We start from the raw sequence: 19,580 nt of genomic DNA, 5'->3' as shown, positions 1-19,580 counted from the left end.
GCACAGTGGCTCATGCTTGTCATCTCAGCACTTTGGGAGCCTGAGATGGGAGAATTACTTGAGCTCAGGAATTCGAGACCAGTCTGGGACCTTGTAGTGAGACCTTGTCTCTACAACAAATACAAAAATTAGCCAGGCATGGTGGTGCATGCCTGTAGTCCCAGCTACCTGGGAGGCTGAGGTGGAAGGATCACTTGAGCCTGAGAGGTTGAGGCTGCAGTGAGCCAAAATCATGACACTGCATTCTAGCCCAGGCAACAGTTAGAGAGACCCTGTCTCCAAAAAAAAAAAAAAAAGAGTGAGAAATAAGGTGCCCAGACAACCAGGTCTTAATAATGGGAAGTAAAAGCAGAATATGTAGAACTTGGGTAGAAAAGAATTGTACTAAGAGGGCCAACTAGATCTTAAGGAACTGGCCATAAAGCCTTGTATGTAGTAAGTAGGCTTTGCTTGAATTAATATATTGAATTAAACCTGCTTGGTGTATTGGTTTTAAGAAGTGATTTTTATGTCTAGGGCAGGGCCCAGAATCCATATTTTTTTCTTAGGTTTCTCAGGTGATTCTGATAGTAGCCAGGTTTGAGACACACTGTTCCAAAGTACAGTAACATGAAACATTTTCCTCCTGTGACACTTTTGCAGTCTGAAGATCTATTCAGCCTTATTGAAACACATGAAGCAAAACCATTGAAACTTTATGTGTACAACACAGACACTGATAACTGTCGAGAAGTGATTATTACACCAAATTCTGCATGGGGTGGAGAAGGCAGGTAAGGTCATTTTTTAGACTAAGTTATGACTGCTTAAACATACCAGTCAGATATGTTGTAAACATTGTTTTTATTTTGAAAGAAGTTATTGGTTTATTGTAAGACTCCTCTTTAAAAAGGGAAGAGCTAGTCTAGAATATTGAAATCAGTTTTTTTAAAGTACATATCTAAGGAACATAGTATACATACTATAGTCCTTTTCTTTACTGACCTAAGAGCTAACAGCATTTCTTTTTTAATTTGAGAAATTATTGAACATAAGCCATAATTATAGAAAAGCCTAGAATTTGGAAACTTTCCACATGTTTTCAAAAGTTCTAATCCCATGCTGGGAAAAGGATAACTTAGTTGCTGCAGGCAGGAAAAGCCTCCATTTGCTCACAGTATCTTTACGGACACTACCTGAGATTCTCCAGCTGAATGTTTTGCCACAAGTATTCTAACTTGTTGCAGTTTGAGAAAAGTAAGATAGATATGTCATCCAAGAGTCTGGCCTATCTGGGGCAGTACTTGATCAAATTATCATTGTCCATTGCTCAGGTTTGTAAATGCCCAGAAATATGATCTACTCGAGGCATTCAAAATTTATTCATTAGAAGAGGCACTTCCTCATATAAACTAAATTTGCAGAGAAGCTGCTGTATTTATTTGAATAGCAAATTTTCAGTTTGCAGTAGAAAAATACCCCCTCTCCAGTTAGAAGAATACTCAAGTCAGATTAGTACCACAGGAGTGCCTGGTAAGCATGGAATCAACTGGAGGAAGAGATTCTGTGGACAGTGAAGACCAAGGGCAAAGAACATCACATATTCTTTCATTTTTAATTAAAATTTGGCTACATTTCATTTAAATTTGGCTACATTATTTGGAAGACATTTTTTCTTTTGATGTGTTTAATACTGTCAATTGGCCATTGCATTAGCTAGGCCCATACAGAACATTTTCCTCAGTCTGCCTCTGACCTTGCATCTGGTCTTTTTGTGCCTCTTTAATTCCTTCCTCAGAGGCTGACCACATTTCATTTATTAAATCTTATTTCTCTTAATTTCATTCTTAGGCTATCTTTACGTTTGGCCAGGGTCTTGCTGTTGCCTCAAGTGCATTGTCTATTACCACTTAATTACTTTGATCAATAAGCACCTTGTTTTCAAATGTAGCTACCCCTGAAAGGCCATAATTGGTTAATATAAATTATTGAATCTAAATAATATAAATTATTTCTCTAAATCTATGTGAGATCCAGTCTAGTGAGAATTGCAGGGTTTTGTTTGTTTGGAGACAGGATCTTGCTGTCTCCGCTGGAGCACAATCATAATTCACTGCAGCCTTTAACTCCTGGGCTCAAGCTGTCCTCCTGCCTCAGCTTCCTGAGTACCTGGGACTACAGGTGTACACACTGTACTCGTTTAATGTAGAAACTCCTTTTTAGAAATGGGGCCTTGCTTTGTTTCCCAGGCTAGTCTTGAACTCCTCACTTCAAGCAATCTTCCCACCTTGGCCTCCCAAAGTCCTGGGATTACAGGTGTGAGCCTCCATGCCTGGCCGAATTGCAGTTTTGATTGTGAGAGAAGAAGGAACAAATAACCGTAAGGTGAAGCATCATTGTGCACATCAGACTGGTTAAAGAGGAGCTAGGCCTGGCATGGTGGCTCACGCCTGTAATGCTACCGCTTTGGGAGGCTGAGGCAGGTGGATCACTTGAACTCAGGAGTTCAGTACCAGCCTGGGCAACCTGATGAACCCTTGTCTCTACAAAAAATACAAAAATTAGCCGGACGTGGTGGCACGCGCCTGTAGTCCCAGCTACTCAGGAAGCTGAGGTGGGAGGATTGCTTGAGCCCAGGAGGCAGAGATTGCAGTGAGCCAAGATCATGCCACTGCACTACAGCCTGGGCAACAGAATAATAAATTGTCTCGTAAATAAATAAATCAATTAATTAATTAAAAAGAGCTGCAGTTGGCCACTGCCTGCTCACCCAGCTTTTGGTGGCAGTGCATGGCCTACTCCGAAAGTGTCAAGTTGTTTGGGAAATAAAAGCCATCATGATGGAAACATAAGTCGGAACCTGATTGTAGAGAGCCTTAAATACCACGGTCAGGACTTCTGATATATTTTGAGCAGTTGAGGCTGTGATAATTGTATCAGTAGGGGGTTTTGGGTTCAAATGGTAAAAACCAGCTGTCACCATCATAAGCAGGTAACATACTTATTGATATGGATTAGCTCATATAATCAAGGAAACAGCTTAAGAACCAGATGTAGAAAGGACAGGACTCAGAAAACCTCTAGGGATTTAGATAGGAAGAAGTATTTGGCAATGTCATCAGCATTCATTCTACTAAAGCCATTTTTGTTTTTTCTCTGACTCCCAAGGTTTGCAGCCATGGGCAAGAGAAATTGGCCTGGCTTTGACCATGAGCCATGCCCTTGGTTTGGGCAGGGCAGACACTCTGATTGACAGTCCTACCAGCACTGCACACAACAGCAGAGAAGTAATTCCCCAAAGGGAGGAAAGAGAAAGGAATGTTGAGAAGACATCAGACTAGAAAGAAGCAATGTGATCACATCTTACTAGAAAAATGCCTCTGGTGGCAGTGGGAGGATGAAATAGAAGTATGTTCAATCTGGGTTGAACATACATGACTGATTTGTGTCAGGGTTCTGAAAGAGAGCTATGGAATGTGTAAATGATGTCATCATGCAGAAGTGCTTAGAGCTCTTCAGTGGAAAGGCTGTATATATGTCATTCATTTAGCAAATAATCATCAAATGTCTGCCATGTGCCAGCAGCTATGGAGGCAGTTAACAGACAAGGTCTCTGTCCTTAAGGATCTTAACATTTTGTTGGGGGAGATAGATAGTAAATAAATATGCAGTGTGTTGGATGGTGATGAATGCTTGAAAAATAAAGGAGTAAGGGTGGTATCCACAGTGGAGGGAAGGGTGCTGTTTTCTGTGGGGTGGTCTGGGACCTCTGCTTAGATGACATTATCTAAAAGAATAGAAATTTGTTTTTATCTTAAAATCTCAAAGAAGGGAGTGCATGTTCAGGGCAACTTGAATCTATGCTCTTGGGTTACCCCCCCTAAAAAAAAAAACACCTCAAAGAAATACAAGCTGTGATTGATAACAATGTTAAGAAAAAAATGTTTTTATAGCCTAGGATGTGGCATTGGATATGGTTATTTGCATCGAATACCTACACGCCCGTTTGAAGAAGGAAAGAAAATTTCTCTTCCAGGACAAATGGCTGGTACACCTATTACACCTCTTAAAGATGGGTTTACAGAGGTAAGGTCACATTCTTACCTGAGTATATCATAAAGTTTTTACCAAAACAAGTCATGTGTTTAGTGTATATGGCAGTAGCACTATGAAATAGGGTAGACGATGAGTTAAGTATTGATTGTGTTAAATTTGAGGTTCCGGTAAGATACCTAGATAGGGGTGAGATACATGAGTCTGGGTTATAGGAAAAAGGACAGGGCTAGAGATGCAGATGTGGGAATCATCAGCAAAGAGAGGGTAATGTAACCCAGTGGCTGTTAGGACAGCTGTACAGCTAGGGACTGGGTCTGGGCGGGTCGCCATCTTGAAAATCTGGATGGGCAGAGATCTAGCAAAGGAAGGTCAGCAGGAGGCCAGAGGGAAAACCAAGCTTCAAGAAATCGGACACAGTCGGCCATGTCAGGTACTGCAGAGAAGTTAGGTGAAAGGAGTGAAAAAACCATGTCCTGGGCAAGAGCAATTTCAGAGACTTGCCAGGGGACAAATGCAAATTGCAGGTCAGCAGAGTGAATAGGTAAAAAGGTGCTGCTAGCTGTTGCTTATTGTTTCAAGAAACGATTGAGAAAACAAGGAGAGCTATGTGTGTGGGGGTCATGAGGGGAGTGAAGGGGCTATTATAGGATCAAAGTAAGACTTTTCAAGGAATAAGAGAGATTTGAACACGCTTATAGGGTTTTTGAATGTTTCTTAAGGAGGCATCTCAGGGCAGTTAACTCTTGTCTGCATAACTAAATAAAAACCAAACACCCAAAAAAGAAAATGCTGCTGTTGTAAAAACAGGGCTGCTGCCACTGTGGTTTTGTCTACACAGTTTGGCCATCTTCAATTCTAGAGGAAGGAAAGAAGAGCTGCTGGGAAGTTTCACCTCCAACATTGGCTCATGGCCAGAGCCAATATAGTTACATGTTCAGACCCCAGCCACCATATCCACTGGCCCTAATCAGGGCTTTCCCAGTTGAACCTCTTTGGGTAGTCTGAGAAGATGAGAGAGTGACTAGCAGCTAGGCAAAGGGTCGGAATACAGGTTGTCTCGGAATGTACTGAAGGGCACTGGAGCTGCTGCAGACGGTGGATTATTCAGAAATGAAACCACCCATCTGTAGAGTCCATATAGACTCCTTTTTTTCTTCTCCTGAAAAGTGGAGATCTGCCTGCTACATTTATTCACTGATGAGAAGAATATTAAATGCACTCATGAGGTTGGAAATCTTGAGAAGTCTATCATGTATTAAGACTTCCAGCTGATTTCTTTCCTGAGCAGTGAAAGTTAAAACAAATAAACCAGCTGGGAATTCAGACAGAAGAGGAAAGCAGTGGTGGTTTAAAGGTTGAATAAAATGATTTCCAGGTGGTAAGGAAAGAGGAGAGAGTAGAATCTCTTCTAGTGTGGAAGTATCAAGAGCAGTGTGTGCAACTTGGGGTAGAAGCCATGTGTCCCAAGACTAGAAGTGACAGGACAGAGAGATGCTTACAGTACATGGGCCGTGACATGTACCAAAATTAGGAGGGAGGGTCTGGAGGCAGATGTGCCAAATGAAGCTTATGACAGCTCATATGTGAACCAAATATGTATCTGCAGGGCAGGTAAGAGCCAATATTTATATTTTCTTTTAAATAAACTTAAGTAATCTTCGGTTTTTTTTTCTCTTTTTGGAAGGTCCAGCTGTCCTCAGTTAATCCCCCGTCTTTGTCACCACCAGGAACTACAGGAATTGAACAGAGTCTGGCTGGACTTTCTATTAGCTCAACTCCACCAGCTGTCAGTAGTGTTCTCAGTACAGGTGTGCAGAAAAATATATTCTGTTTTGAGTCTATTTTATGTAATATTATTGCATAGAATTTTAAAAATTGACCAGACACAGTGGCTCACACCTGTAATCCCAGCACTTTTGGAGGCCAAGACTGGAGGATTGGTTGAACTCAGGAATTCTAGACCAGCGTGGGCAATACAGTGGAACCCTGTCTCTCCAAAAAAAATTTTTTTTTAATTAGCCGGTGTGGTGTGCACCTATAGTCCCAGCTACTCGAGAGGCTGAGATGGGAGGATTGCTTGAGCCTCGGAGGTTGTGGCGACAGTGAGCTGTGATTGTGCCACTGCATTCCAGCCTGGTTGACAGAGTGAGACCCTGTCTCAAAAAAAAGAATTTAAAAAATTAATGCCAGTGTACCTTGAAAACTGCATATATACTCTGTGTTGACAGGTACTGGCTGTGAAAGCTTGTTCTAAATCACCATGTGGATACACATGGGGCTTAAAAGTCTTCCCTGCATATTTTGGACCCTGAGCTTTCCTTAGATTCTACAACTTGTGAAGTCAGAACTCTTGACTTGAAATTCTGTTTAACTGCTCTGGTTACTCAACACATTTGCGTGTTTCTGAAGTAGTAGGCACTGGGGATGCAAAAGTGAGTAGGAGCTCCTTTCTGAGGAGCTCATTCTTGCTTAGGGGACATGTGCCTGTCTCCTTCCTTTTCTTTTTTTTTTTTTGAAACAGAGTTTCACTCTTTTTGCCCAGGCTGGAGTGCAATGGCATGGTCTTGGCTTACTGCAACCTCTGCCTCCCGGGTTCAAGCGATTCTTATGCCTCAGCCTCCCGAGTGTCAGGGATTACAGGCACGTGCCACCATATGGCGACCAATTTTTGTATTTTTAGTAGAGACAGGGTTCGCCACATTGCCCAGGCTGGTCTTGAACTCCTGATCTCAGGTGATCTGCCCTCCTCGGCCTCCCAAAGTGCTGGGATTACAAACATGAGCCACTGTACCCAGCCTCTTTCCTTTTCTTCATCCCTTGTTCTACCTGATATAGTCCTTTTTGTTTATTTTGTGTTTTATTTATTTATTTTTGATAGCTTTCTAAAGATAAAATGCATATTACCATACAATTCACCTGCTTAAAGTATACAATCCAGTATTTTTTTAGTGTATTTGTTGAGTTGTACAAGCAATAACCTCAGTCAGTTTCAGAATAATTTATCACATCAAAAGAAACTCTGTACCCATTATCAGTTTTTCTAAAGTTTTTAGTTTTCATGTTTTTGTAGGGATGGGGTCTCTCTGTTGCCCAGGCTGGTCTCTAAGTCCTGGCCTCAAGTGATCATCCTGCCTTGACCTCCCAAATTGTTGGAATTACAGGTGCGAGCCATGGCTGCTAGCCTCATTATTACCTTTTGTTCCTGGGCTCTCTTAAATATTTATATTCACAATTTGTTTATATCCCACTTTGTTCTGTAATGGACTTAAAACAGCCTACCAAGATGCAGTAGTAAGGTTGACAGTTTGGTGTCTATAATTGGTCTCCTAGGTTCTCATCCCAGCTCTTTAGTCCTGGTTTTATTTCTCCAGATGAAATTTAAAATTTCAAACTTACACAAAAGAGCTGGAATTGTATAATGAACCCCATCACCCAATTTTATCAATTATCAATATTGGGATATACTTACCTTTGCCTTCTTTGCTGGTTTTATTTTTTTCCAGCTTTATCGATAAATAATTTGCATGCCATAAGTTAATTCACAATAAGTAAACAACTAAATAATTTTTAGTATATTCATAGAATTGTGCAGTCATCACCACAATCCAGTTTTAGAATATTTCCTAGATGAAATTAAATATTGATGTCATCAGTCTCTAATCATAGAGTTGAAAGGGAATTTAGAGTTTATTTCATTCAAGCAGTATAAGTTCTTTTTATGATATTACAATTTTTTGCCTACATCTCATCACATAATTCTCTGGTTTATTCCTGAATAGACTTAGTAAGGGGTAGGGTAGTGTACTTCCCAAGGCAGCAGCCCATTCTGAGTCTGAATTACTCGTATTTGTTTTAGAGTAAGCGTGTTCCAGATGCTTTTTTTTTTATTATTGTACTTTTTATTTTTTAGACAGAGTCTCACTCTGTTGCCCAGGCAGGCTGGAGTGCAGTGGCACTATCTTTGCCCACTGCAACCTCCGGCTCCCAGGTTCAAGCAGTTCTCCTGCCTCAGCCTCCCCAAGTAGCCATGATTGATTATAGGCATGTGCCACCACACCCAGCTAATTTTTGTATTTTTAGTAGAGATGGGGTTTTGCTAGGTTGGCCAGGCTGTTCTCAAACTCCTGACCCCAGGTGACCCACCCGCCTCTGCCTCCCAAAGTGCTGGGATTACAGGCATGAGCCACTGTGCCCGGCCCTTTTTTTTGAGGCAGAGTTTCGCTCTTGTTGCCCAGGCTGTAGCACAATGGCGCGATCTCAGCTCACTGCACCCTCTGCCTCCCGGATTCAAGCAATTCTCCTGCCTCAGCCTCCCGAGTAGCTGGGACTACAGGCGTGCACCACCATGCCTGGCTAATTTTTTGTATTTTTAGTAGAGACGGCATTTCACCATTTTGGGCTGGTCTCGAACTCCTGACCTTAGGTGATCCACCCACCTCAGCCTCCCAAAGTGCTGGAATTACAGGCATGAGCCATTGCACCTGGCCCCAGATACACTTCTGATTTTAGGAGATAGTTGTCATGTCTCTTCAAGCCCCAGTTTCTCTTTGACATTTTAAATCTTTTCTCATTACATTGTAGTTATACTTGTATTGTCTTTTAAGCACATGCACAGAGATCCCTGGCTTATGGCACTGCAGAGAAATGGCTGCTTGACGGTTAAAGACAAATGTAAATAAAGCATGAATTGCTCAAAAGAGACTGAAAGAAATTGACATCATCACTTTTGAGTAAATAAATTTAAAAAGACTAAAATATTCTAGCATCATAACACGTGAGGAACAACTTTTTGATGGGCATTTTTCCATCTTCACTTTTCCTTACGTTGCTTGCAAATTAGCCCATACATTGTAACATAATGTTATATAATAGCCCATATAATGTAACTGTAGAGATATAAAAGTAACTGTAGAGAAATAAAAGTATGTCTTTTTAAACTTTTTTGTGGATTTGAAGATTTCTGGATTATAAAATTTTTTAGAAAATGACTACGATTTTGAAGTGGCATTGATCATTGTGACCTGCTTGATTTTTCTGCAGTGTATCACCTTTTTCCTTTTTTTTTTTTTTTGAGACGGCGTCTTGCTCTGTCGCCCAGGCTGTAGTGCAGTGGCATGATCTTGGCTCACTGCAACCTCTACCTCCCGGGTTCAAGTGATTCTCCTGCCTCAGCCTCCCAAGTAGCTGGGATTACAGGTGCTCACCACCATGCCCAGTTAATTTTGTATTTTTAGTAGAGACAGGGTTTCACCATGTTGCCCAAGCTGATCTTGAACTGCAACCTCTGCCTCCCGGGTTCAAGTGATTCTCCTGCCTCAGCCTCCCAAGTAGCTGGGATTACAGGTGCTCACCACCATGCCCAGTTAATTTTGTATTTTTAGTAGAGACAGGGTTTCACCATGTTGCCCAAGCTGATCTTGAACCACTGACCTCAGGTGACCCACCTGCCTCACCTTCCCAAAGTGCTGGGATTACAGGCATGAACCACCGTGCCTGGCCCGAGTGTATCACCATTTTACATGCTATGTATTTTACTTATTTGATCTTTCTCCTTTCCTTTTCCTGCCCCTCATTAGAATGGAAATTTCCTGAAGGTTCTGATTTCTGTTTTCTTCATGTTGTAAAGTGCCTCAGTGCCTAGAACAATGTGTAACATACAGTAGGTGCCCCCCAAAAAACTTGAACAAATGACCATACTCAACTGTCCATTCAGCTCCTTTGAGAATCTGATGAAAGTAAAGAACCTGCCTTCCAAAAATTGTTGTATACAATTTTAGGAGCTTCACAGACCTTCTGAAGCCCGTTTATGGGCCCTAGATTTAGAATTCCTGGCTTAGATTTAGTCAGTTATTTTTGAGACTTGTGAATGTATCTATCCTTTGAGAATGAAAAGAGCTGGATGCAGTGGCTCACGCCTGTAATCCCAGCACTTTGGGAAGCCAACGCGGGCGGATCACGAGGTCAGGAAATCGAGACCATCCTGGCTAACATGGTGAAACCCCATCTCTACTAAAAATACAAAGTATTAGCCGGGCGTGGTGGCGGGCGCCTGTAGTCCCAGCTACTCGAGAGGCTGAGGCAGGAGAATGGCGTGAACCCGGGAGGCGGAGCTTGCAGTGAGCCGAGATTGTGCCACTGCACTCCAGCCTGGGTGACAGCGGGAGACTCCGTCTCAAACAAACAAACAAACAAAAGAATGAAAAGAAACTTACGTGAAAGATTTTATTGGGAAATAGAAGAAATTTGCTTAACCAATCCAAGCTGCTTTTATTTTCTTAAAACCGAGATTTCAAAACAAATATAAAAAAATTATAGCATTGCTATAGTGTTTGACCACTTACGAAGTGCACACTCACTAACACTTTGGTACAGACTAGAAAACAGCTTCTTACATTTGAGTGAAATTATACAGTCTGGGAGCTAGTAGAGCATTTGCCAGTGTTTCAGTTAGATTTTTTTCGTATTTTTGCTTGCCTCTGAATTCCACAGAAAAGTAGATAAATGAATAAATAATAGACTGCCTGCATGGTTGGTTCATACTTTTAGGCACAATTTATTCCCGCTACCATATTTAAGCAGATCTGTAAGACAAAATCTGGAATCTGTGTGCTAGATAAGTGAAAATGAATGCTAAATAGGTGAAAGATGTGCTTTCATTTATTGTTTCGACATCAGCAAAACCTCACACTGGGGTAGGTGGTAAACATGATTAGGTGGTATCCTAAGGCTTGTACATGAAGAACATAACCTCCTCAAGCTAACGTTAGTACACATGGAAATGTGTTAGACTTCGAAGGACTGTCACAGAACCTAAGGTCAAAAGGAAATGGACATTCAGGAAGCCAAGTCATTCTCTTCATCCTAGAGGTTCATGTGCTCTTTTGTCTCTTTCAAGCCACCTATGTCATTCTCTTCTTTCACAGACCAGCATTCACTGTTTCACAGGGCACATGGTCCCCCTGCAACCCCCGACTTACATGGCATCTTAGTTTAGGAGCCCGGTTGAGATTGACTAGAATCCTTGTGTCCCATATACAAATGTCTAAGACAGTTTTCTAATCCAGCCCTGCTTGGGTCAGTTGTAAACCTCTTGTCCAGTGAGCTGGGCTGGGATGGGACTGCACGGCCTCCTGCCCTCTTGTCACAGGCTCTGGTAACAGCCTTTGTTGAGAGCCATGGGCAGAGTTAGTGGATCTGCAGTAAAGGGTGGTGGACAGTCAGTTGCAGCTGGAAATCGGGACCAAATGAAGACCTGACCACAGGGCAGGAAGGGACTGCAGATTGTCCTAACATGTTCTGTTCATTTTTTGTCGACTAAATTTGTTAGAGATGAAAACATTGTGCTTTCTTTTTAGGTGTACCAACAGTACCGTTATTGCCACCACAAGTAAACCAGTCCCTCACTTCTGTGCCACCAATGAACCCAGCTACTACTTTACCAGGTAACCACCAGGGGACTAGAGATGTGGCTGTTGATAACAGTATTACTGATATTTGCATCTTTAGAACAATGAAAAATATTCTATCTATGTCGTAACTTTTTATGTCTTTTAATCTCAATTTATCTCTGCAATAAGTTTGTGATAAATGAGAGCTAGGGCAGCTCTCCTTAGTAGACAGGCACATGCCACCACACCCAGCTAATTTTTGTATTTTTAGTAGAGATGGGGTTTTGCTATGTTGGCCAGGCTGGTCTCAAACTCCTGACCTCAGGTGACCCGCCCCGCCTCTGCCTCCTAAAGTGCTGGGATTACAAGCATGAGCCACTATGCCCGGCCCTTTTTTTTTGAGGCAGAGTTTCGCTCTTGTTGCCCAGGCTGGAGTGCAATGGCACGATCTCAGCTCACTGCACCCTCCGCCTCCCAGGTTCAAGCGATTCTCCTGCCTCAGCCTCCCGAGTAGCTGGGACTACAGGTACGTGCCATTTACCAGCTAGTTAGCTGCCGAGCGTAGTGCTCCTTACCCTGGCCAGTGGCCACCTGCTGCCCCTGCAGTACCACAGTGCAGCATACGCCAGGAATAAGGAATCTGCAGAAGTCCATTCTCTGTTGTCTCCTTAGTGAGGACTTCCTGACAGTCATTCGTGGGAGCCTAGAAGAGAAGGCTTCTTATTTGGTCTTTAGTAGCTCTAACATTAAATTAAATTTTTGTGTTTTTCTCTTCATATTCCCAGTGAAGACCAAGTTCCTTTATCCAGCCAATAATAATCAAATATTATTTTAGTGATCAAATATACTTTCATTGTGAGCGCTTTTAATGTATGACTAAAAGTGTCATTATCCAAGCATATTAAGCCATGAACCAAATATGTGCACACACAGAATGAGGAAGCAAGTGTGCTGATACATGGACATGGGAATTTGGGTGAAAGGTGGATTCTTTTTACTACTTTTGCAACTGTAAGTCTGCAAATATTTTTCAGAATAAGAAATTTAAAAAGTCACAGAGACTGTAAACCTCAACCATCAAAGAAAAATTCAGTTTCATTGTCTTCTATATCTACTGAAACAAATCAGCCTTTTCTCCAAGTCACTCGGCCATCATCATTCTTACTCCAGAGTGTTAAGAGTATTAGTTATTTATTTTCATCTTTACCCATTTAGCCACCTAATCTAATCACTTAGGTAGAGAAATATATTTCAGTTAAGTGAAATTTCGTTGCATTATGATTATGATACAAAACTGCTACACATTAGGTGGACTTCTGGTACTGTCACTTAGAAGTGGCTGGGATTGTTTTTAATACACAAGGATTTATTTCTTACCCAGGTCAAGTGATTTCCCTTTTTTTCTTTTCTGCCTTCTCTTCAGGTCTGATGCCTTTACCAGCAGGACTGCCCAACCTCCCCAGCCTCAACCTCAACCTCCCAGCACCACACATCATGCCAGGGGTTGGCTTACCCGAACTTGTAAACCCAGGTATGTTGCAGATCTCACCCTCCTAGGACTCTCTCTCATAAAAGTTTTATTCAGGAATGCCCATCCTCCTCAATTTTTTCTGGAAAGAGCAAATCAGTTTAACAGATTTCAGCTACTTCAAATAAATATTCATCTTTTTTGTTTAAAAAGCTTAAGAGGATCATGCCTGTAATCCCAGCACTTTGGGAGGCCGAGGTGAGTGGATCACCTGAGGTTAGGAGTTCAAGACCAGCCTGGCCAACATGGCAAAACCCCGTCTCTACTGAAAAAATATAAACATTAGCCGGGCATGGTGGCAGGTGCCTGTAGTCCCAGCTATTCAGGAGGCGGAGACAGAAGAATCACACTACTGCACTCCAGCCTGGGCAATAGAGCAAGACTTAATCTCCAAAAAAAAAAAAAAAAGCTTAAGAGGAAAGAAGAATGTTTCTGAGTCCCTGCTGCCTCTCCTCCTCCTCCCGCTCCTCCTCCTATCTCCGCACTCTGATGGCTCAGCCTCAAAAGCCAGGGTAGCAATAAAGCACAGTGGCGTGGCCCTGCTGCATTGACTTTAATGAAGGTATGCAGGCTGCCTAGTGGAGGTGAGTGAATTCCCCGCCATTCTCTTCATATTTGGAGCCGCTGCCACTGGGGAAGTAGTGGAGCCTATTGTGCGTAGCCCAAGCCCAGAAATTATGCCATAAAACGTCTCCCCTGCTCAGCTGACTGGGCTTGTATTTTTTGTTTTGTTTAGTTTTTTCGAGATAGAGTCTTGCTTTATCACCCAGGCTGAAGTACAGTGGCGCGATCTGGGCTCATTGCAATCTCTACCTCCCAGGATCAAGCCATCCTCTCACCTCATCCTCCCAAGTAGCTGGGACTACACGCACACACCACCACACCTGGCTAATTTTTTGTATTTTTGTAGAGACCGGGTTTCACCATGTTGCCCAGGCTGGTCTTGAACTCCTGGGCTCAGGCAGTCTTCCTGCTTTGGCCTCCCAATGTGCCCAGCCAATATTCTTCTTTTTTAAAAAAATGTGTATATATAAAAACAAAACAAACGTGAATATCTTCCATTATTTATAAATGCTTTTATACTTAAAACTATGGGAAATTTTAGCTGGACATGTCTAAGGTAGCAGATGTTCCAAGTGTCTACACTCAGATTTTCTGTCTGAAAATGAAGGAGCAGCGTCCTACGAGTCCGTATGGTTAATGATCACCCAGCATACCTTAACCTTTGGGAGGCCTGACTTACTAGGCCATCTCAGTAGTTTGGCCCATCAGTGATGCCAGTGAGTGATCTTACAGCACCATGGTGTGCATCGTCACCGTCTTGTTTCTGTCTAGATGATAATTACCCCTCTTGTAACACTCAACATCTGTATATATTCCTTAACCTACTTAGTTTTCAGGCCAAAGGTTTAAAAATGAAGTACTAGGCCAGGCACAGTGGCTCATGCCTATAATCCCAGCACTTTGGGAGGCCAAAGTGGGTAGATCACCTGAGGTCAGGAGTTCAAGACCAGCCTGACCAACATGGTGAAACCCTGTCTCTATTAAAAATACAAAGAGTAGCTGGGCATGGTGGCAGGTGCCTGTAATCCCAGCTACTCGGGAAAGTGAGGCAGGAGAATCGCTTGAACCCGGGAGGTGGAGGTTGTAGTGAGCTGAGATCGCACCACTACACTCCAGCCTGGGTGACAGAATGAGACTCCGTCTCAAAATAAATAAATAAATAAATAAAAATAAAAATGAAGTACCAGTAGTAGTCAAACTACCATTTACTGTTGCAGCGCTCACCCCACCTTTTGTGCCCTGTATTCTTGGCTCCTCCTCTGCCCCTTCCCTAAATTTGACAGACTCTGAGTAGTTTCACCAGCTGGTGGTTGCCCTGAACCTGTGCTTTATACCCTGCCTTTCCTTTGTTTCTTGAAATAATTCTCCTTTCCTTCATTATGCATTTTAATTTTTTTTTTTTTTTTTTTGAGACAGAGTCTCACTTTGTTGTTCAGGCTGGAGTGCAGTGGTGTAATCTCATTTCACTGCAGCCTCCACCTCCTGGGTTCAAGCAGTCCTCCCACCTCAGTGGCGTTGTAGTCTCTAGTAGCTGGGACCACAGATGTGTGCCACCATGCCCAGCTAATTTTTGTATTTTTTTTAGTAGAGACGAGGTTTTGCCATGTTGCCTAGGCTGGTCGCCAACTCCTGGGCTCAAGTGATCCTCCCGCCTTGGCCTCCCAAAATGCTGGGGTTACAGGCGTGACCCACCACGCCTGGCCTTGCATTTTAAAATCATCATAATGAGTCCACTGAGTGTAATAGTTATCAATCACAGGTTTTAAGCAAAGGCTGAGTATCCCTGGTGAGGACAGTGGAAAGGGCAAGAATCCAGGCCCCTCCCTTCTGCTGCCTTTGCAAGAGGGTTGTGGCCTACCTCTCTCTGTTGTCTGTCAAGAATGCAGCTGTAACAGCTTGCAGCTGGCAGGGGTGAGCATGAGTCCCCCTGTCTGACATCCAGTGCAGCTGTGTCACCTGCTGGGTGGGCTGCTATCTGTTCTGACTGGAAGGATCCTATCTTTCTTCCCTGAGCCAGTTTCCCCCAGTGCTGGGCCAGGTCACATGGAGCCTAGAAGCTGAGAACCTATTCCTGCGGGCAGCCGCAATTGTAGGAAATAGTTAACCCTGCTAGCGCCTCTATCTGGAAATCAGACAAGGTTGTGATTTGTGTTACCTCCTCAGCTTCAGTTTCCTTAATGAAATGTAAATAAAAATAGCCCTTTGACGATGCCTGCTGCCCTTTCAGTGCTGGGAGGATGTATGATCTATGCCGTTTTTGTCCTAGGTCTGCCACCTCTTCCTTCCTTGCCTCCCCGAAACTTACCTGGCATTGCACCTCTCCCCCTGCCATCCGAGTTCCTCCCGTCATTCCCCTTGGTTCCAGAGAGCTCTTCTGCAGCAAGCTCAGGAGAGCTGCTGTCTTCCCTCCCGCCCACCGGCAACCCACCCTCCGACCCTGCCACAACTACTGCAAAGGCAGACGCTGCCTCCTCACTCACTGTGGATGTGACGCCCCCCACTGCCAAGGCCCCAGCCACGGTTGAGGACAGAGTCGGCGAGTCCACGCCAGTCAGCGAGAAGCCTGTTTCTGCGGCTGTGGATGCCAGTGCTTCTGAATCACCTTAACATTGAACCGTTCTTCGGAATTGGCGTGGTATATTTATTTAACCACGGGAGTGTGTCTGGAAATGCAAACTATCATTAATTTCATACTAGTTTGTACCGTATCTGTAGGCATCCTGTAAATAATTCCTACAGGGGATACTAAACGAGGACGTGGGTTGTTTCCTGCCAAGTTGAGTGGGGCTCACGCGCTAGGGCGAGATGTCAGAAAGTGCTTGTATTTTAAACAACCAAAAAGAATTGTAATGGTGGCTTGCTGCCAGGCTTGCACTGCCATTGCTGCGGGTGTGCATCTTCGGGAAAGGTGGTGACGGGGCGTCCACTAGGTTTCCTGTCCCCTGCTGCTCTTTCCGTAAGAAAATGAAATATTCTATGCCTAGTACTCACACGCAACATTTCTTGTACTTTGTAAGTTGTTTGCGAGACTGCAGACCACTTCACAAAACTAAACGGTAAAGAGATTTTACTTTTGGTCTCCGTGAGTCGCATCTCTATTAAGGTTTACACAGGAATTCCACCTGAAGACTTGTGTTAAAGTTCCACAGCGCTCACTGTTAATTGAACGTCTTTTTCTTCAGCCTATACACGGATCCTTGTTTTGAGCTCTCTGAATCACTCAGACAACATTTTGTAACTGCTGCTGTTGCTTTCTACGTCCACCTTATAAAGTGGCATTTCAAAAGAAATAAAGAAGGTGTCACAGTTTTAAACCAGAAGGTGGCACTCTGTGGCTCCTTGTAGTATTATAGCTATACTGGGAAAGCATAGATACAGCAATAAAGTACAGTAATTTTACTTTTTTTCTTGTGTTACATCTAAATTACAACCCTTAATTGCCACGTGTGCACTTACTACTCTCCGGTATGTCTTACTACTCTCCAGTATGTCGACATGCATCTTTAACTTTTCATGTCCTATGTTTGCTTTCTCCCGTTTTTAAGAGATGGTAAGTTAACTGGAGTTGATTTACTGAATGAAATTAAATGCAGATATCCATGTTTTTGAAATAAGACAAAAGTGGTTCCTCGGTTATTGCTCTGGTATAAGTCTGTAGATGCTGATCCCCTGCAGGGAGGACATGGCTGAGGTGGCAGCACCCTCACATCACCCTCACGTCACTCACCCCTGACTGCCCTGCTGGACACTTCAAGTCAACGCCAGCCCAGCACTCTCCTAGGAGTCTCAGTGCCAGCCAGTTTTGGGGGTAGATCCGTTTCTGGGGCCAGGTTTGTACTTAAAACTGAATGATGAAAGAAGTCTCCAGCCCTAATCATAGCTGCTTCTGTTTACACTGTGTAAATGTTTCTAGAATATTTCAGTTAATCCTGTTTTTTGAAAAGGAGCTTATAACAGGTGAGGAAAGTATTCACAAGCACATTTAAATGTTATAATTTTTGGCTTTCCAGGATAGGAAAACTTGAGAAAGTTACTACTTTCTAAAAGAGTTCTTAAATATTAAGATCTCCTTAATATTTGTTGTTTTTACATTAAAAGACAAATATTAAGGAGATCCCTTAGTGGAAAGCGAGTGAGTAATTTTCAAGTTTTACAAAATGATTTTTTTAAATACAGTTCTTCCAAGGCAATGCTTGTGAACTCTGGTGCAGTCACAGCTCTCATCTGGGAATGATGACAGGCTGGGCTCTCTTCCTGGGCAGATGAAGTAGCATAAATGAAACACTAATCTCGAGGGAGATTGAGGGACCTTTTTTTTTTTCTTTTTTTTTGAAACAGGGTCTCACTCTGTCACCCTGGCTGGAGTGCAGTGGCTTGATCTTGGCTCACAGCAGCCTTGACCTCCTGGACTCAAGCAATCCTCCCACCTCAGCCTTCTGAATATCTGGGACCACAGGTGTGTGCCACCATGATAGTGAGGGACTCTTAACACTCACCTAACTAATGGACAGACACTCAGCCTAGATTGGCTTGTTGGATCTTCCCTGAGGTGGAAAATACTTCATTATTTTCTGCTGCCTTCAGACAAACCAGTTTCAGTCTTTAACAGTGGTAGATCTGGTACCAGGTTCCAGAAACACAATGTAAGAAATAGTTTCCCTGACAGTAGGCCACTTCCATGGCCTTGTAGGGAGACAGACCAGGGAATCAGTCCTTAGGGCCAAGGCAGAAGGATTGCTTGAGCCCAGGAGTTCAAGTCCAGCTTGGGCAACACAGACCCTGTCTCTACAAAAAATTTAAAAATTAGCTGGGCATGGTGGCATATGCCTGGAGTTCCAGCTACTCAGGAGGCTGAGGTGGGAGGATCGCTTGAGCACAGGAAGTCAAGGCTGCAGTGAACTGTGAGGAAACTATGCAAGGCTAGGAAGTCTTGAGTGTTTGTGTGCATGGGGCTGGGTCTTGTGTGCTGGACTAGGGAGCTTGAGCTTTTGCTTAAATACGGTAGTCACGAAGGCTGGAGGGCAGCGCAGTGGGGTCCAGCCTCAGGAGGGACGCTCACCTGAACCTCCTTGGCTAGCTAAGTCTCTACTTTGAGTCTAGGATAATGACTGTGTTAGTCTGTTCTGACACTGCTATAAAGAAATACCCAAGACTGGGTAATTTTATAAAGGAAAGAGGTTTAATTGACTTAGTTTCATGTGGCTGGAGAGACTTCAGGAAACTTAAAATCATGGCAGAGGGCAAAGGGGAAGCAAGAACCTTCTTCACATGGCAGCAGAAGAGAGAAGCGCAAGCAGGGGAAATGCCAGAGGCTTATGAAACCATCAGATCTTGTGAGAACTCACTCTCACGATAACAGCAGTGGGGAAACCACCCCCATAGTCCAATCACTTCCCACCAGATCCCTCCCTCAACACATGGGAATTATGGAAACTACAAGAAGAGATTTGGGTGGGGACACAGCGAAACCATATCAATGACTTTACCTTTTCCCCTCTGATTTTTCTGTTTTATTTTTAGTTCATTACTAATTGTGCTTACCTGGGAGCAGTTTAACTTAGTTCATTTCCTGAAAATTCTGAAGACCTCGAAATTACCTTGTGGCCTCTTCCTCACCTGAGAGGCACCTACTAAAGCTCAAAGATGGCTCTACCTTGGATGTCCAAACATTTCTGCTTTTGACTATAGTGAAGATGAGAGACTGGTGGGCTGCTGGAGCTACGGTAGTGACATGGAAGCCCCGATCCCACCGTTAAGGAACCTGTGGTTTAGGTGGGACCATGAAGCAACTTCACGCAAACTGCAGCAAGTGAAGAGTCTCAGCTGAGCAGAGACCTGGAGAGTCTGGGTGAAGGGAACATTCTCTGGCCGCTGAAGAAGGCTTAGCCAGACCTACATTTTAGCAGGTGGAGAAGGAGTTAAAAAAATCCAGGCAGGGCCCTAAGGGAGCTCACAGTAGGAAAGCCATGGGCATTAAAGCCTCCAGCAGCAGTTGACTACAGGTGCATTTTATTAGAAAATTAAATACATCTTATTTAAATGATTGATTTGTGAAAAAGTTGTTT

General features: G+C 43.3%; 1 protein-coding gene across 5 annotated transcripts in view; it reads left to right on the top strand.

Annotated features, from left to right (window-relative positions):
* The window catches only part of GORASP2 (golgi reassembly stacking protein 2, 55kDa), a 39,526-nt gene extending 22,397 nt beyond the window's left edge, over positions 1-17,129 (top strand). For all 5 annotated transcript variants that reach the window (XM_011991942.1, XM_011991944.1, XM_011991943.1 and 2 more), the window contains 6 exons: positions 643-773; positions 3,933-4,065; positions 5,720-5,843; positions 11,391-11,477; positions 12,847-12,954; positions 15,782-17,129. In XM_011991942.1, coding sequence (XP_011847332.1) covers positions 643-773; positions 3,933-4,065; positions 5,720-5,843; positions 11,391-11,477; positions 12,847-12,954; positions 15,782-16,122 — 924 coding nt within the window. In that variant the 3' untranslated portion in view covers positions 16,123-17,129. The remainder of the gene's footprint in view (positions 1-642; positions 774-3,932; positions 4,066-5,719; positions 5,844-11,390; positions 11,478-12,846; positions 12,955-15,781) is intronic.
* The last annotated feature ends 2,451 nt before the right edge of the window (positions 17,130-19,580 follow it).

Source organism: Mandrillus leucophaeus, unplaced genomic scaffold (genome assembly GCF_000951045.1).
Source record: "Mandrillus leucophaeus isolate KB7577 unplaced genomic scaffold, Mleu.le_1.0 Scaffold40, whole genome shotgun sequence".
Lineage (NCBI taxonomy): Eukaryota > Metazoa > Chordata > Mammalia > Primates > Cercopithecidae > Mandrillus > Mandrillus leucophaeus.
This window is presented reverse-complemented; position numbering and strand designations above follow the sequence as displayed.